Source organism: Bos javanicus, chromosome 25 (assembly GCF_032452875.1).
Source record: "Bos javanicus breed banteng chromosome 25, ARS-OSU_banteng_1.0, whole genome shotgun sequence".
NCBI lineage: Eukaryota > Metazoa > Chordata > Mammalia > Artiodactyla > Bovidae > Bos > Bos javanicus.
The window spans coordinates 2,937,085-2,955,709 of record NC_083892.1 but is presented as its reverse complement, the minus strand read 5'-3'; the positions used below and the strand labels follow the sequence as shown (position 1 = coordinate 2,955,709).

The 18,625-nt window shown below is 54.9% G+C and overlaps 1 protein-coding gene across 4 annotated transcripts in view; it reads left to right on the top strand.

Moving 5' to 3' along the window:
- Window positions 1-18,625, top strand: part of NLRC3 (NLR family CARD domain containing 3) — a 28,064-nt gene that overhangs the window by 5,361 nt on the left and 4,078 nt on the right. Inside the window, exons 2-16 of one of the 4 annotated variants that reach the window (XM_061400996.1) lie at window positions 4,427-4,519; window positions 5,262-5,323; window positions 5,582-5,783; window positions 5,874-7,623; window positions 8,614-8,700; window positions 10,337-10,420; window positions 10,728-10,808; window positions 11,060-11,143; window positions 12,484-12,567; window positions 14,120-14,203; window positions 14,768-14,851; window positions 15,452-15,535; window positions 16,067-16,150; window positions 16,713-16,796; window positions 17,194-17,277. In XM_061400996.1, coding sequence (XP_061256980.1) covers window positions 5,606-5,783; window positions 5,874-7,623; window positions 8,614-8,700; window positions 10,337-10,420; window positions 10,728-10,808; window positions 11,060-11,143; window positions 12,484-12,567; window positions 14,120-14,203; window positions 14,768-14,851; window positions 15,452-15,535; window positions 16,067-16,150; window positions 16,713-16,796; window positions 17,194-17,277 — 2,852 coding nt within the window. In that variant the 5' untranslated portion in view covers window positions 4,427-4,519; window positions 5,262-5,323; window positions 5,582-5,605. The remainder of the gene's footprint in view (window positions 1-4,426; window positions 4,520-5,261; window positions 5,324-5,581; window positions 5,784-5,873; window positions 7,624-8,613; window positions 8,701-10,336; window positions 10,421-10,727; window positions 10,809-11,059; window positions 11,144-12,483; window positions 12,568-14,119; window positions 14,204-14,767; window positions 14,852-15,451; window positions 15,536-16,066; window positions 16,151-16,712; window positions 16,797-17,193; window positions 17,278-18,625) is intronic. The other 3 variants (XM_061401000.1, XM_061400997.1, XM_061401001.1) reach the window with 3 other exon arrangements.

The following is an 18,625-nucleotide window of genomic DNA, read 5'->3' as shown; positions in this document are numbered from 1 at the left end:
TATCAGTTAGCAAAATCTTTCACTTTTATGCATTGGAGAAGGAAATGGCAACCCACTCCAGTGTTCTTGCCTGGAGAATCCCAGGGGCGGGGAAGTCTGATGGGCTGCCGTCTCTGGGGTCGCACAGAGTCGGGACACGACTGAAGCGACTTAGCAGCAGCAGCAGCAGAAGCAAGCAGTTGAAATTCACAAAATAAGAAGCACTTCCTTAATCCCTCTGTCATATATTTCCAGCTATCCTCTAGCCAGACAAAAATGATATCTTATTTTTTTTTAAGTATCTTATCATAATTCTCCTTTGCACACTGATTTTTTTACCACATAGAAATACACTGTAAAACATACAGGAAGTTCAACAAACTCCAAGTCAGATTAATTCAGAGACCCACATCAAGACACATAATAATCAAACTTTCAAAAAACAAAAAGAATCTTGAAATCAGCAAGAGAGAAGCAAATCATCACATACAAGGGATCCTCAATAAGATTATCAGCAGACTTCTCACCAGAAACTTTGGAGACCAGAAAAGAGTAAGCTGACATGTTCAAAGTGCTCAAAGAGAGGAACTATCAACCAAGAGTCCTAAAACCAGCAAAACTGTCCTTCAAACCTTAAGGAGAAATTTTGTGTTTCATGTGACGTACAATTCAAAAAAATGTTTTTTCATGGGCTGGCCAAATTCATTGACTTGAAATGTTATTTCTGTCACATTACCAAATCCCTTCCTATGTAAATAATATAAATATATACTTGTTCCTGGATCCTATATTATGTTTTATTGACTTATGATTCTATTTTTGTGCTATCCCACCCTGCTATATACATAGCTTAATAATAATGGAAGATTATATTCAAGAATGCAAGTTCTGTTGGAGAGAAAGTGGGAAGGGATAGTTAAGGAGTTTGAGATGGACATGTACGCACCACCATATTCACAATGGATAACCAACAAGGACCTACTATACAGCACAGGGAACTCTGCTCAGTGTTATGTGCCAGCCTGGATGGGAGCGGGGTTTGGGGGAGAATGGATACATGTATATGGACGGCTGAGTCCCTTTGCTTTTCAGGTGAAACTTCCACAACATTGTTAATCGGCTATACCCCGATATAAAATGAAAAGTTTACAGTCTGGAAAAAAAAATCATGGAAATCTAAATAAAAAAAGAATGCAAGTTCTTGCCACAACAAAGACCCGAAGCAACCAAAAAAAAAAAAAAGACTGCAAGTTTGGTTTGAAGTTAGGAAATCCACAAGTGCAGCTCACAGTTTAAAGGCAAGATAAGTCACAGCACTCCCTCCCGTGACTTCACACACACTGAGATACGTCCACACTCCTGAGGACCAGGGCTCGAGCCCCTCTGACCTTGCCTCCTAACCCCATGGTGAGCCCACTCGCTCGCCGACTGTGCTCTGGCAACCGGCAGGGAAGTCCACTCGGGTCTTGTCCTGCCTGCTAGTCTCCTGGTTCTCTGCATGACTCTCTCCCAACTTTCAGATCTCTGCTCACGTGTAGCTCTTTCACAGAGGCATTCCCTGGCCACCGGGATCCCCTCTGCCCTCCCCCGGGACCCTGACCCTCTCCATCATGTGCACGGTTTATTTTATTCAGGCACTAACTGCCATTTTCTTCTTGTGCCATTATCCTCCACCCCCACCACACTCAAAATGTAAGGACTTGGTCCAATTGTTCACCGTTACATCGCCAGTGCCTTCAGCACACATCAGGCCCCCAGTGAACATCTGGTGGCTGGATGAATGACTGGAAGGATAATGCTGCTGCTGCTGCTGCTAAGTTGCTTCAGTCATGTCCAACTCTGTGTGACCCCATAGACGGCAGCCCACCAGGCTCCTCTGTCCATGGGATTCTCCAGGCAAGAACACTGGAGTGGGTTGCCATTTCCTTCTCCAATGCATGAAAGTGAAAAGTGAAAGTGAAGTCGCTCAGTCGTGTCCGACTCTTAGCGACCCCATGGGCTGCAGCCTACCAGGCTCCTCCATCCATGGGATTTTCCAGGCAAGAGTACTGGAGTGGGGTGCCATTGCCTTCTCCAGGAAGGATAATAAATCGTGAAATTAGATCAATGCCGCTAAAAAGTCATTTGCTCATTTAGCAGACAAGCCTAAAAGTTTTATAAAATGTGGAAACATACCTTACGAGGCAGGTAGATTATACAGCACAAATCTTATTGTCAGTAAAACCATGGTTTTTAGTCCAATTCAACTGCTTCCTGGTCATGCATCTCTGGGCAAAATCGTTGAACCTCTCTGAACCTCTATGTTCTCCTCTATAAAATGGGAGAAACAATGGTAATGAGAATTGTTACAGAACATAAGGAAATGATGTGAGTCCAGTGCTTAACAGAAGGTCAGGAACACAGTAAACCTTCAACAAGTATTATACAGTGTTAACCTGAATGGCAAGAAGAAATGAGGAATTGAAGGAATCTTTTCCCAAGAGGAGAACTAATTAGAAACTGGTCATAGGGACTTCCTCGGCAGTCCAGCAGTTAAGATTCCACTGCACGGGTTCCATCCCTAATCGGGGCACTAAGATCGCGCACGCGACTCGGTGTGGCCAAGAAGTTTAAAAATAAATAAAAACTTTTAGTTAAAAAGAAATAAAAGAAACCAGTCAAAAACATCAGGTCTAACAGTTTGGGCTAGAACTCCTCCTGGGAGAGTCAGGATTCGGACAAGGATGCTGTCCTTCAACACTGCTGGCAGCAACAGTGAGGTGTGGCCATGCAAAGAAAGTGTTCAAAATCACAGTTAGGTTTTTAGAGAAGAGATGAAATTATTGTATTGCAGTCATTCAAAAGCCTGAAGAGAGGGTTTTTTTTTTTTTTCTGGTTTATAATTCATTATTTTTGGCTGTGCTGGGTCTTTGTTGCTGCCTGGGCTTTTCTCCAGTTGCAGCGAGAAAGGCGGCTTCTCACCGCGGTGGCTTCTCTTGTTGCAGAGCAAGGGCTCTTAGGGCTCACAGGCTTTAGTAGTTACAGCACAAGCGTCCAGTAGTTGTAACTCACAAAAGGGTCAGGAGGCAAGGTCTGAGAGGCTCCGGAGCACAGCTCAACAGCTATGGGCACACGGGCTTAGTGGCTCCTCGGCATGTGGGATCCTCCCAGGTCACGGATGGAACCCATGTTTCCTGCATTGGCAGGCGGATTCTTTACCCCTGAGCCACCAGGGAAGCCCCTCAAAAGCCTAAAGAGAGTTAACTGAGAAATGATGAAAACTCCTGGGAATACTTAACACCTGGATGGGATAATGAGATTAAAATACACAACAAGTAATTGTCTTCTTTGACACCAACAAAATTCATAACAACAACAAGAATTGTTTAAAAATACTTAGACACAAAGAAGAAACTGGCAAGATCTAGATAAGAAAAACTATAGTTTAGCAAAGGATCTAAAGGAAAACCTCAATAATAGCTCCATTAATCCATGCACGTTAATACAGCTTAAACCAGTATCCTAGCCAGTTTCTTTTCCCCTTGGTATTAACATTTAGAAAAATGAAATAAAAGAGCCAGAAGGGACCTGGAGAAGTAGAGGGAGCGTGGCCTTGCTGCTAAGTCGCTTCAGTCGTGTCCAACTCTGTGTGACCCCGTAGACAGCAGCCCACCAGGCTCCTCTGTCCCTGGGATTCTCCAGGCAAGAACACTGGAGTGGGTTGCCATTTCCTTCTCCAATGCATGAAAGTGAAAAGTGAAAGTGAAGTCGCTCAGTCGTGTCCGACTCTTTGCGACCCCATGGACTGCAGCCTACCAGGCTCCTCTGTCCATGGGATTTTCCAGGCAAGAGTACTGGAGTGGGGTGCCATTGCCTTGCCCTGGCCTATTTCTGAAGTCCCAAAGTAGTTCAGCCCAGTTGGACACTATCTACCTCAAGTTGGCTGCACTAACTCTTCAGTGTCACCATGAACTGAATGCTTGGAAAATACTGTTTTACTTATTGCCAAGATTCTTTTGCGCTTCCCAAGTGGCTCAGTGGTAGAGAATCCACCTGCCAATGCAGGAGACTTGGATTTGATCTGTGGGCTGGGAAGATCCCCCGAAGGAGGAAATGGCAACCCACTCCAGTATTCTTGCCTGGAGAATCCCATGGACCGAGGAGCCTGGCAGGCTCCAGTCCGATGGGTCACAAAGAGTTGGATGTGACTGAACACACACAAACTTCTTTTAGTATTTTCCAGGTAGAAAAATCCATCCCAAGTTAAAATGCCCGGGAAGCCCAATCAAATCCAAAGTAGAGGAGTGTGTTGGATCCTGGGGGCTATAGCCAGTGGATCTCTCTTAAATGAACCCTATCAGGACCCAGAGAGCTCCAGGGCTGGAGGGTGTGGGTCAACCACTGCCTCTGCCACCCAAGGCAGCAGGTGTAGCCTCTGCCCAGCCTCACGTCCTTTTTTCTCTCCTAGACCCATGGACAAAGGATGGCTGACCCCTGCCCGCTGAGTGCCTGGGGCCCTGCTGGAGGGGCTGCCGAGGGCTGGACACCCTGCCCACTGCAGGTGAGGAGGGGGTCCTCCAGTGCCCGCCTTTGTTGAGGGAGGGACACGCGGGGGCGGCCAGCTTTAGCCGTGGGACCCACTCCAGTCCCCAGGGAGGAAAGGGAACGTGGGTGGGCAGGGCTTTGCCTCTCAGTGCCCGCATCACTGTCCCCGGCAGAAAACACGCTGCCTGCGGTTCAGGAGGAGCCTGTGCTTCCCGGAGACACAGGACACGAAAGGAGCTGAGTGGCTGCTCTGAGAACCAGTTCTCCCCTCCCTTTCGTCTCCTCCTTTCTTCTTTTCTTTTTAAATTAGCAGACTTTAGTTTTTAGAGCAGTTTTTGGTTCATAAAAGAATGGAGTGGGAAAGACCGAGATTTCCCCCTCCCCGCCTACACGCACCCTCCCCCGCCAGAGGGGCATGTTGGTTACAATCGGTCACCCACACCGACACGTCACGGTCACCCAGAGTCCAGAACTGGCATCAGCATCACCCCTGGTGCTGTTCCTTCTATGGCTTTGGACAAACATACACACCGTTGCAGTATCACAGAGTCGCTTCCGTGCCTCGGCAATCCTCTGCGCTCCACCAGTTCATCCTCCCCAGAGCCCTGCCGGCCACTGTCCGCTCACTATCTCCGTGGCTCTGCCGTTTCCAGAAGGCCATGGGGCTGGAACTGTACTGCACGCAGCCTCTCTCCGTGGGCCTCTTCCACCCTTCCCTTCTCGCCGGTGGACCTGTTCCTAATTAGCCCCGTTTCCAGGTTACAAATGAGGACACCACGGCACAGAGAGCTCAGGCGGCCCGTCCAGTGTCGCACAGACGGTAAGTGGCAAAGCTCAGATTCCAGCCCGGGGCTCCCTGCCCCTGGCGATGCTCCTGGCAGCAGGGCCCACCGTGGCCACCCAGGAACAAACCACGCCCCCCCAAACCCGTCCTGGAGGCCAGACCGAGGGCCAGCCGCCCGCCATCCGGGGAGGGAGAGAGTGGGCCTTCATCCCACCTGGGCCCTGAGGCTCGGTCACCTGTCCCAGGCCACTGGGCGGGACGACAGAGGCAGCAGGCCCAGGCCTCTCTCCACAGCCCCTGGCCGCAGTCCCCGACTCCATGAGGAAGCAGGAATTGCGCCCGGGTGGGGAGACTGGCCAGGGCCACACCGCCAGCTCCCCAGCCGAGCAGGTGAAAGCCCTGGTCGACCTGCTGGCCGGGAAAGGCGGTCAGGGCCCCCAGGCCCCGCAGCCCCCCACCAGGACGCCAGAATGCCCGCTGAAGCCCCGTGGCAATGGTAGGCCCATGGATGGGGATCCCCAGGCCTTTTCCCCCTCCCCCTCCCCCCTCCCCTCTCCCACCCTCCCCCATGGCCTCTGTCCTGCAGACTTGAAGATACAGAAACACCGGGAGGCCCTGCTGAACAGGACTGGGGGCGGCCCCGAGCTGGGCAGCCCCTCCCCAAGGCTGACCAGCCTCCTGATGGTGGAGGGTCTGACGGACCTGCAGCTGAGGGAGCATGACTTCACGCAGGTGGAGGCTACGCGCGGGCGCTGGTGCTCAGCCAAGACCATCGCCCTGGACAGGCTCTTCCTGCCCCTGTCGCGTGTGTCCATCCCCCCCCGCATCTCCATCACCATCGGGGTGGCCGGAGTGGGCAAGACCACCCTTGTGAGGAACTTCGTCCACCTCTGGGCCCGAGGGCAGGTGGGCAAGGACTTCTCTCTAGTACTGCCCCTGACCTTCCGGGATCTCAACACCCATGAGAAGCTGTCTGCAGACAGACTCCTCCGCTCCATCTTCCCGCACGCTGGGGAGGCGGGCCTGGCGTCAGCAGTGCTGAGCAAAGCCCTCCTGGTCCTGGATGGCCTAGACGAGTGTAAGACGCCCCTGGACTTCTCCAACACTGTGGCCTGCATGGACCCCAAGAAGGAGATCCAGGTGGACCACCTGATCACCAACATTATCCGGGGCAACCTCTTCCCGGAAGTGTCTGTCTGGATCACCTCCCGTCCCGGAGCTGCTGGCCAGATTCCGGGGGGCCTGGTGGACCGGATGACCGAGATCCGGGGCTTCAGCGAGGAGGAGATCAAGACCTGTCTGGAGCAGATGTTCCCCGAGGACCCTGTCCTCACGGGCTGGGTCCTGAGCCAGGTGCAGGCTGACCGGACCCTGTATCTCATGTGCACCGTCCCGGCCTTCTGCCAGCTGGTGGGGGCAGCGCTGGGCCACCTGCACCGCAAGAGGCCAGGGCCCCCGGACGCCGAGCTGTGGCCCCCGAGGACCTTGTGTGAGCTCTACTCGTGGTACTTCAGGATGGCCCTTGGCGGAGAGGGGCAGGAGAAGGCCAAGGCGAGCCCCCGCATCGAGCAGCTGGCCCACGGCTGCCGCAAGCTGGTGGGCACGCTGGGCCGGCTGGCCTTCCACGGGCTGGTCAGGAAGAAGTACGTGTTCTACGAGCCCGACCTGAAGGTGCTGGGCGTGGACCTCGTGTTGCTACAGACGGCCCTGTGCGGCCGCTTCCTGCAGCGGGAGGAGACGCTGGCCTCCGCGGCCGCCTACTGCTTCACTCACCTGTCCCTGCAGGAGTTCCTGGCGGCCGCGTACTACTGCAGCGCCTCCAAGAGGGCCATCTTCGACCTTTTCACCGAGGGTGGCGTGTCCTGGCCCCGGCTGGGCTTCCTCACACACTTCCGGAGTGCGGCCCAGCGGGCCATGCAGGCTGAGGACGGGCGGCTCGACATCTTCCTGCGATTCCTCTCAGGCCTCTTGTCCCCGAGGGTCAACGCACTGCTGGCCGGCTCCCTGCTGACCCAGGGCGAGCACCAGGGCTACCAGGCCCAGGTGGCCGAGCTCCTGCAGGGCTGTCTGCGCCCCGACGTGGCAGTCTGCGCCCGGGCCATCAATGTCCTTCACTGCCTGCGCGAGCTGCAGCACACCGAGCTGGCCCGCAGCGTGGAGGAGGCCGTGGCCAGCAGGGGCCTGGCCAGGCTGACCAGCCCCCCACACCGCGCCGCCCTGGCCTACCTCCTGCAGGTGTCCGACGTCTGCGCCTGGGAGGCGCCCCTGCCCCTGTGCCTCAGCCCCGGCGTCCTCCAGAGCCTGCTGCCCCAGCTGCTCTACTGCCGGAGCTTGAGGTGGGCGCTAGGGGCAGGGGCAGGGTGTGCAGGAGGAGGGTACAGTGAGGACCAGGCGGGCTCCTCCCGCCCCCATGCCCCTCTGTGTCCCGTCCTGGGGCTGCTGTCACCAAGGACCACAACCCAGGCGGCTTCAAACGACAGAAACCTCTTCTCTCCCGGTTGTGGAGACTGGAGTCTAAGAGGACGTCGTCAGCAGGGCCGTGCTCCCTGGGAAACCTGTAGGGACGGTCCTTGGGTCATTCCTGGCCTTCCCAGCCTGCGGTGTCTGCCGGCAGTCCTTGGCTTGCAGACCCAGGCTCTGCCTCTGAGGTCACACTGCTGTCTCCTCCGTGTCTGTCTTCTTATCGATCTCTCTCTCTCCTGGGGACACTGGTCCCCACGCTGGGTTACAGACCACCTCACTCCACTATGACCTCATCCTCGCTCGTTATCTGCAACAACTCTATTTCCAAAGAAGGTTGCATTCCTGAGGCACGGGGGTGGGGGGTTGTAAACACCAGTATATCTTACAGGGGTAAACCACTCGACCCACAACACCCCGTATAGCACCCCAGTGCTGACAGAGGCCACGCCCATTCACTCCATCCTCAGCCTGTCATCCTCTGCCCACTCTCTGGACTTCGGTGGCAGGGAGGGGAAGGCTGGAGGACCAGGGCCATTCTACAATCCTTAAAGGAGGGCAGCTGGTGTCCGACTGACACACACACTGTGGGGGCTGCAGGGAAGACAGCCCTGAGGGTCAGAAGCCCATGGTTTATGCCACTGAACCTCCCAAGTCGCCTGGTGGGAGAATTCTGAGCACGCAGGTGTCCTGGCACAGATCTCTGAGTCGCTCGGCAGGGGCTTCGCTGGGATGGAGAGGAGGGGGCGGCAGAGGGTCTCAGCCTAGGTGTCTGAGCTTAGTGGCCACTCCAGTGCCAGGGACCTCATCCCACCTGCCCACGGGCAGCAGTAGGACCACTCACTACCGCTGTTCCTCCTGACCAGGCTGGACACCAACCAGTTCCAGGACCCCGTGATGGAGCTGCTGGGCAGCGTGCTGAGTGGGAAAGACTGTCGCATTCAGAGGATCAGGTAACACAGACCCAGGAGACCCCACACAGGGTGCGCGCCTGTCTCTCAGGGTCCGGGGCTCTTTTCACATCCTCCTCTCTGCTCAAGTGGCCTGCAATGCTTTCCAAGAGAGGTATCTTCAGGGCGTGTGGCTCAAGGTGCAGACTGCTTGTTTCCACCCATTCCAGAAAGTTCCAGAGGCCCAGGTACCTCACTTGTAAGAAGAGAGAAAGGATATGGCAAGAGTCAGATGCTACCGTAGATACGTTTTCTCAATACTGTATGCGTGGATGTACTGCCAGGCCCGATTCACTCTACATCCCTCTCAGAGTTTGCCCTCAGATGGTATTCAGGATTACATCTTTAAAAAAAAATCCAAACATTAAAATTTAAAAATTCGTATTAATTAAAACAATTTTAAACATCGCATCTTTACTATTCTAATTAATGACAGTTTATATACTAACTGCAGAGCAGATCTATATGCTCATGAAATCTCTCCTATAAATAACATAGCCAAGTCCAAATAACACCTGATTTGAATCAATGTGATGACCAGCAGCTGGCTTTGGGAGAACTAGGGAAGTGAATTTAGAGAAAATAAGACTCAGAGTGTAAATTTTCATAAGCCTCACATAAGCTTCCAGCTTTTGAAACCATCTTTTTCTGAAAAGACAAAAATATAGACTGAGTCCAGACCCAAAGTAAGTCATTGAGGATAGTGGTCAGAGTGGTGAGCTCTGTGTGACCTTGGACCTCTGTGTGACCTTTGTGCCTGAAGAGGGTAAACAGTAGGGGTTCAGGGGTCCCCTGGACCACTCTTCAGTGTGTTCAGGGTATACCCTTTCAAGGTAGATAGAGATGTACATTTTATTAAAGTCAGCTTCATAGCTCAACCATTTTGCTTTCTTGCTTTAGAGAAAGGACAGGGGCCACGGGTGTGCTGGAGCCACAGGTTCAGCCACCAGGTCATGAGCAGGAATTTTTACATGTTGACAGTGCTAGAAATTGGCCACAGTGGGAGTATTTACACCATGGAAATTAGCCAACGCAACAAATCAGGGCTTTTGTTATTTCGCTTTTTCCTGAGAGTTGGTTCTCCAGCACAGCCCTGGCTGGAATCCACGTGGTCGTCTGCAGTAACTGCCCATCCTCTCTGCTGCGCTGTTTGTGTAGAAGCTGTTGCACTCGATTCTGGTCAGACTTCTCCCTGGGGCCCTCTGCTGGGCTTCCCAGGTGGTACTAGTGGGAAAGAACCTGCCTGCCGGTGCAGGACACAAAATGAGACAAAGGTTCGATCCCTGGGTCGGGAAGATCCCCAGGAGGAGGGCATGGCCGCCCACTCCAGGATTCTTGCCTGGAGGATCCCATGGACAGAGGAGCCTGGCGGGCTGCAGTCCATAGGGTTGCGAAGAGGCGGACATGACTGTAGTGACTGAGCACGCACACATGGGGGTCTCTGCTAATGTGAGGGCCTGTCCACCCACTCTGGCCCTACCATGCCCATCTGCTGGGCCTGGCTCATCTGGTCTCCCCCTGCGTCCAGGCCCTGATGATGCTATGGTGGCTGACGGGTTTGGATCACAGGCCTGGAGTTGCAGAAGAGGTGATGAGGTTAAAGACCCTCATTAAGCACCCTCTCCTTCTCTTCGGGCAGCTTGGCTGAGAATCAGATCAGTAACAAAGGGGCCAAAGCTCTGGCTAGATCCCTCCTTGTCAACAGAAGCCTGACCACTCTGGAGTAAGTAGGACCCTCACCACTGGGATGGGGGGAGCCTGTGAGCCGTCGTGTGAAGCCCCCTAGGCAACACTCTCCCCAGGGTGGGCTGGAATGACAGCTGAGCCAGCCAAGTCTTGGCTCCTCCTCAGCTGCTGGGGCTCGCTCACAGAAGCACCAGAATATTGGCCTTGAACCTGGTGTTATCATCTCCTCTCCACACTCAGCCCAAGCCCACTAGTCCATCAGACCCTGCTTTCTTCCCTGCTTCATGTGGGGCCATCATAGGGAATGCCTTCCTCAGTTGCCTAAACAAAGATCTCTGCCCCAGTTCCACCAAACAGGGCTTTCCTGGTGGCTCAGACAGTAAAGAATCCACCTGCAGTGCAGGAGACCCATGTTCAATCCCTGGGTAAGGAAGATCCCCTGGAGAAGGGAATGACAACCCATTCCAGTATTCTTGCCTGGAGAATCCCATGGATGGAGGAGCCTGGTGGGCTGCAGTCCATGGAGTCACAAAACAGTCAGACACGACTGAGCAACTAACACCACAAACCCTGGCACCTTCTCTTCAAGGAGCACAGATTTAAAGATCTGAGTAACTTCTGTCCTGCCTTCCCTCCCCGGTAACTGGATAACCGGTCTTTTCTCTTCCTCTGCCAGTCTCCGCAGTAACTCCATCGGACCTCAGGGGGCCAAGGCGCTGGCAGATGCTCTGAAGATTAACCGCACCCTGGCCTCTCTGAGGTACGTGTCACCTGCTTGCTGCCTCTGCCCCCAGGAGGTGGCTCAGAAAACCATCTCCTCAGGTGCCACCCGTGCAGCGGGAGGTAATTCCCAACAGCAGCCACAAGATCCTGGCTCCCATCCAGTGGATGCCAGGGCATCCTGTGTGCTGAGCGAGTTCCTAAGTCCAGCTCTTCACTGCGCCTGTGTTCAGGGTCTGAACTGGGGAAGGAGGAGAAGAGGGAGAGAGGTATGAGGAGGTCTGACAGGCAAAACAATCTACGAGGAAAAGTTCTTTTCTCCATAAGTGGGAGGTCCCCAAGGCCATGACATCAGGATGACCCCTGAGGTGTCTTCCAAGACACTGAAATCCCATCTTTCAGATGCTCCCCATGGTTTGCTGAGGTTTGCTGGGCTCCTTTAAGGGGCCAGTGGCTGTATCCATCCTTAGTTGATGGATACAATGCGTTGATGCGTACTGTTGGTTTGTTTTGCTCATTTCCTTCTTTTTACTGAGGCAAAATTCACATAAAATTTACCATTTTGGAGTGTACAGTTCAATGGCATTTAGTACAGTCACAGTTATGCAACCAACACCTCGATCTAGTTCCTAAGTATTTACATCCCCCTAAAAGGAGTCCCTCTACCCATCAGCAGTCACTTCCCATGCCCCCCTCCCCCCTCAGCCCCTGGCAACCACCAATCTGCTTTCTGTCTGAAGATTTCGTGTAAACGGAATCAAATAGTAATTTTGTGCCTATCTTCTTACACCCGGTGGAATGTTTTCACGGTTCATCTGTGTCGAAGCATGTGTATTTCATTCCATTTTAAGGCTGAATAATATTCTATTACATGGACCACGATTTGTTAATCCATTCGCCAGTTGCTGGACACGGGTTGTTCCCACCTATTGGCTATTGTGCTGTACATATTTGTGTACAAGCTCTTGAGGACCTTTTTTTCAGGTCTTCCAGGTGGATACATAGCAGTGGGATCTGCTGGGTCACAGGTGACCCTGTGTTTAACCTTTTGAGGAAACGGCCCGGCCTGCTTTCCTCGGAGGCCACACCGTCTAATGTTCCTACCAGCAACTGGGATGAGAGCTCCAAGTTTTCCACGTCCTCACCAACACCTGGCTGCTATGTTTCAGCTGTAATTCAGACTATCGATGACCTTGTGGTCCAGTGATCAGGGGCTCCTTGTCCACAGCCAGCAGGCAGGTGCCTGGAGAACCCAGGGAAAGCCTGAGGCCAGAGCAGCGGTGGGAAGGGCCAGCTCCCCCACTCCCTGGGTGTGTGGGGTGAGGGCCTGCCGGGCACCCTCTTGGGCTCCACCAGTGATGCCTCTCCTTGCTTCCACAGCCTCCAGAGCAACAGGATCAGGGACGACGGTGCCAGATCCATGGCTGAGGCATTGGCCACCAACCGGACCCTCTCCGTGCTGCAGTGAGTGGGCATGCTGGCTGGCAGAGAACGGTTTTCTCTCCTCTCTTCTCCTCCCCCAAGGGCCTCTCTGTTTCCTGCACAGAGGGGTGGATGGGACAAGGCCTGGAGGCTTTCTGAGCCATCTGCACGGCCCCTGGAAAACCTGACGTCCACTGCTTTTCCGGAGAATAGGTGTTGGGGGAATAATTACAAACAGAGCCTCCCACCAAGATGGGAAATCCTCTCCACAAATGCAGAAAAGTACGAAACAGCTTAGTTACTGGAGTAAGCACTCAGCTAGCCTGCAGTGAGCATCCAAGGTGACCCGCCAGTGGGATGGCAAAGACAGAAAGGAATCTCACCCTTTCCTGCAGCCGAGCAGACACAACCCTTTACATGTGGGTTTTCCAGAAAGACCACAGCTTGTCCTCAAACAAGAGAACTGGAAGAGCACCGTTTGTCATACTTAGTTTATCCTAAATTTGCCTGTCGTCCGGGACGGGGAGCTGTCTATGCCTGCCTCCTGCCTTCATGCCGAGGAAAATGAAAACTCCTGGCTTTATGACAAGCAGGCACTTACAGCTGGAGGAGGTGTTCCCTTCCTAGATGTGCAGGGTTCAAAGAGATGGCGCGGAGGCCCTTACCAAAGACATTCCTAGGCTGTAAGTCTGGCAAGAGGCTAACTTCTATTAATAGCTCTTAAAAAGATTTACATACTCTCAAAGGGACAGGGAAAGGATTTATAATCCCTAGTTTCCTCAAGGAAATACTCTATGGGAGGGGAGTGTTTTTTCCTCCCCCTGCTCTTTTGGAACCAAGGAAAGTTCCATTTTGCTTGGATTGTAGTTAGCCTCATACAGATGAGGTCCTGGCCTGCCTGTCCTAGGATGAACACAGGGGTCCTCCTGTAGTGTCTTCCTCCTCCAGATTTAGTGTAAGAGGAAGTAGCTTCTGCAGACGAGGAGCCTAAGCCAGGGTCCGCCCTCAGGAGGACTGTAGGGTGGGGGGAAGGCTGCCGGTTGATCTGAATGGAGGCAGACTGCTGAGTGTTGAGAAGGCTGGTCAGGTGAGGGGCCAGTGGGACTTGTATGTAGAAGTCTTCAGAAAGTCTCCAGTTTGGAAGTTGATGGATATTAACAGTGTCTGCTGGTCACTGCTTTCTGACCCCTCAAGGGAAGGCCCAGCTGCCCTTGCCTCTTTTTGTTGTTTAGTTGCTAAGTCGTGTGTTACTCTTTTGCGAACCTATAGACTGTAGCCCGCCAGGCTCCTCTGTCTATGGGATTCTCCAGGCAAGAATACTGCAGTGGGTTGTCATGCCCTTCTCCAGGGGATCTTCCCTATCCAGGGATCGCACCCGTGTCCCTGCATTGGCAGCAGGGTTCTTTACAACTCGGCCACCAGGGAAGCCCCCACCGGTAGCCTCTTACTCTTCACATAACTCCATTAGTCTAATTAGCAACATTTTGGCAACAATCCAAGGACCCCTCCCCCATGCTGCGGTAAACTTGAACCAGACTGTCCTTGGTCTGGGACTGCCTGTGGCCAGCTTTACCGAAGGACCCTTCTCCTTCAGCCTGCAGAAGAACTCCATCGGGCCAGTGGGAACCCAGCAGATGGCAGATGCCCTGAAGCAAAACAGGAGTCTGAAGGAGCTCATGTGAGAAATGCAGAAGGGCCAAACTGGTACCCTTCGTGCCTGGCACAATGCCCAGCTTATCACACATATTTGTGAGCATGGGGTGGGTAGATGGATGGATGGATGGATGGCTGAATGGGTGGGTGGATGAGTCAGTAAATGGATGGATGGATGAATGAGTGGGTAAGCAGATGGATGAGTGAATGAATGATTGAATGCATGGGTACTAGAGAGCTGGTTTTGGACTCCAAAACCCTGAGCCAGGAGAATGGAGATCCAGATTCCCAGGAAGGAGTGAGGTCCAACTGTCTCAGGCTTACCTTTACTGACATCCCAGCCACATTCACAGAAAGATCACAAATGCCTCTCGCTGAAAGGTTGGCCCTGCCCCCGTCAAGGAGTCGAGAAGGACACTGCTACCTTGATCTCTTACAAAAGCTGCCTGCCAGCCAGCCTCAGACAGAAGAAACTGTGTACTGGGCCCCCTTGAGACCAGAGACAGCCCTTCCCTGGAGGGCTCCCGGACTCTGACCCCTCCTGGCTTCACCCCGCCCAGCCGCTCCACCCATGTCCCTTCTCTTGCAGGTTCTCCAGTAACAGCATTGGCGATGGAGGCGCCAAGGCCCTGGCGGAGGCCCTGATGGTGAACCAGGGCCTGAAGAGCCTGGAGTGAGTCCCCAGGGGGTGGATGTGGGCAGAGGGTGACTCCCCACCCGGGTTCCCTGGCCAGCAGGGGGGCAGGTCCTGGTGAAGGGCTGTCAGTCAGAACCCACCAGCCCACGACCCCGGGCACTCTGTGCTCCGAATGTCTCTCCCTCCAGCCCACCAGGCCAGTTCCCTCTCCCTGGACAGTAGGTTGGTGTTGGTTCTGGAGTTCTCAGAGTGACAAGCACCGAGTGCCCTTTAGGAGCTGGCCTAGGTGGCTGTGGAGGGGGCTGGCTCCAGGGGCCATGGTGGGGAGTGGGGACACCTGGCTGTGCCGCTTTCTCCGGGGGCTGCAGACACATGTCCCTCAGAAGTCATGCGGAGCTGCCCAAACCAAGGTGACGTCTAAACTCTGGCACTGGTGGCGCTGGCCCACCTGCCCTCAGCTGGCAGGGGCTGGACTGCAGGGCACGGGAGAGGAGTGAGGAATGGGGAGGGCACGGGGGTGGCACAGGGCCCCAGCCCCCTGCTGCACTCAGGGCCCATGACCCCGGAAGGACTGCCCCCCCCCGCCCCCGGGTCCTGAGTCGGCCACACCCAGGGCACCCTGTCCTCTGTCTGCAGCCTGCAAAGCAACTCCATCAGCGACCCGGGAGTGGCAGCGCTGATGGGGGCCCTCTGCACCAACCAGACGCTCCTCAGCCTCAAGTAAGCCCCGCCCTTCCCTCCGTTCCTTGGCTGGGGGTCTGAAGGGACTCTGGGATGTGGAGGGAAAGGCTGGTGCTGAGAAACCCCCACTCCCACCTCCATCCCGAGGGCCTGGGAGGGGGAAGAGCCGTGGTTGGGCAGCTTGACCCTGGAGCCTGGCCGCCTGCGCCCCAGCTCACGGGGACGGGGGAGGGGGGCAGCCTCTGCAGGCGGGTCTGCTACCCCCTTCCTGAGGGCAAGCCTGCAACCACCAAGCACGCCGGCCTGCCCCTCCCCCTCACACCTCTGAGGTCCTGGCGTCTTATCCTCTTCCTCCTGGACTGTCTGTCCTCCTGCGGACAGTCCTGGGCAGGGGAACACGTGGCTGGCAAGCCTTGCGAGGGGGGCTTCCTGGAGTGGGCTCTTCCCGCCTCCACCCGGGGCCCACCTAGGGTTCCAGGCTTCTAAACAGCCTGAGCACCTGGACGCCGCGCCACCCCCGCCAAAGGCCTCCCCTGTCTATCAGCAGCTTAGAGTCTTCTCTTTCCTCAGCCTTCGAGAAAATTCCATCAGCCCGGAGGGAGCCCAGGATCTGGCACGTGCTCTCCGCACCAACAGCACCCTGAAGAGCCTGGAGTACGTGAGGGGGCAGGCGGGGCTTCCTAAGGCTCTCTTATGCCACCAGGGTCCCTGCCCACCCCAGGCTGGGAGCTGACGGGCTGGCCCTTGGGAGAAGGATGTGGTTGGGGTGGGGGGAGGGGTGGCCGGGAGGCCTGGTGGTGACCCTGACACATGTCCCCCTCTGATGCCGCAAAGTACACAAGGATGGAATGAGTGGTGACAGTCACCCTGCCTGAGCCCGCACCCCTGCAACAATTTAGGAGAAAGGGGGTGGGGGGGACAGCACATGGGCCAGGAGTGAGTGAGTCACCAGGCAGCTCTGCCACCTCCTGGCAGGTGACCAGACATGGAGGCCCACCAAGCAGAGCCTGCCCCCTGCCCACCCCCAGGACACGTGGCAGGCGCGGCACCCGGGAGCACATTCAAGTGCCCTGAGAGCCTGAGCCCAGAAATCCCAGTGGACAAGATGCAGCCCTGGGGTGGAGCTGGGGATCGGGGAGTGGTCTGGATCCCCAGGGAGCAAGGACGGGGGCTGCACTGCTGGCTCCGGCTCACTTGCCTGCTCCCCTCTGCCCAGCCTGACAGCCAACCTACTCCACGACCAGGGCGCCCAGGCCGTCGCAGAGGCAGTGAGGGAAAACCGCACCCTCACATCCCTTCAGTGAGTCCACGGCGCCCCCAGCCGGCCCTGTCCTCCCAGAGCTGCAGGGCCCCACTCAACCGGGGGAGACAGGAGGCTCAGGGTCCCCGCCCCCCGCACGGCCTCAGCAGGTTGTGCCCAGCCCCCTGCTCTGTTTCCTGGGGCTGATGCATGGAGAGGCCAGTGGTGGGAGGTGGGCGCCCACGCTGTGCTGTGTCACACACTCCATGCAAGGGCCCCTCCCTGGGACCAGCCTGGGGGAGGGCTGCAGGAGCTCTGCCCACCCTGGCCAGGATCCCATCCCCAAGGATTCCACCCACTCTGGTCACTCTCCTGGGAGAAGCCCCTTTTTTCTGGAGCTCCCAGGACCTCCTGGCTCTGCCCTGGGCCATGTCGTCACGTGTGTGTGTCTGCCCAGCCTGCAGTGGAACTTCATCCAGGCCGGCGCTGCCAAGGCCCTGGGACAAGCACTACAGCTCAACACGAGCCTGACCAGCCTCGAGTAAGTGGGGCCTCCGAGGGGGCGGGAGGTGCAGACTCAGCCACCCTGCTGCCCACAGGCTCTCCTGCCCTCAGCATGCAGCCTCCTCTGCTCCAGGGCCAGAGAGCATGTTTCCATCTGACTTGGTGTTGTGTATATATATATATATTTTTTTTTTTTTAACAAAATAACAGCTTTGCTGAGATACAATCCACTCTTTCAGGTGTACAAGTCACTGGTTTCTAGTATATTTACAGAGCTGGGTAACCATCACTAAAATCAATTTTTGAACCCTTCAGTCACCCCGTGAAAAACCTCATGCTTATCAGCACTCACTCCCCACTTCCTCCCTAGTCCCCTAGTCCTGACAAACACTAATCTACAGTCTCTATGGATTTGCTTATTCTGGACATTTCACAAAATTTAAATCACAGAATATGTGATCTTTCTGACTCACGTCTTTCGTTTAGTGTAAGGGTGCCAAGGTCCGTCCACACTGTAGCATGTGTCAGGGCTTCGTTCCTTTTTCCGAGTAAATAACACTCCACTGTGTGGGCAGACATGATGCTTATCCACTCACCTGCTGATGGACATTTGGGCTGTTTCCACTTCTGGGCTATTATGAGTAACACTGCTGTGAACGTTCGTGCACAAGTTTCTGCGTGTGGATACATGCTTTTAATTCTCTCTTGAGCACGCCTGGGAGCAGACCTGCTGAATGAGGTGCTCACTCTGTTTACCCTTTGAGCTTCACCTGCTTTTCATGCTCCCACAGCTTCCGATATACGCCCTGTCTGGCAGGTGCTTCCGTTTGACTCTGAACATGCTATTCCTCAGGGTCCTGTCCTGGGTCATCTTCTCCCGAATGATGTCTCTTTCTAGAAGCTCCTCCTCACCCAGGGCTCCAATTCCCTTCGAAGTCCTGGAGGCGCCCACATCTACAGCTCAGACCTCTCTCTTGAGCTTCAGACCCCCGTGTCCACTGCCCACTCCACTTCCCCCTGGGTGGACCCGGTTTACCTCCCCCACAAGCCTGCTTCTTGGTTCCTCACCATGTGAGGGGTTCTGGCCACCGCTGTACAAGCTAGAAACATCGCCGTCCTCCTCACTTCCCACCGCAGCTCATCTCCAAGTCCTGTCGCTTCTCCTCCCAACATTCCACCCAGCCTCCTCCACCCGCATGGCCACTGTCCAGGGGGCTAGCGTCACTCACCAGCCTCACTGCCGCAGCCTCCACATCCAGTCCCTCCTCTCACACTGCTGGCCAAAGATTCCCAAACGTCAATCTATCCCCATCCTGGACAAGTTTAGCTGGCTGCCCCAGTGCCTGCAGGGTGAAGTCCAGCCCTCAGTGTGGCTCCCACAGCCC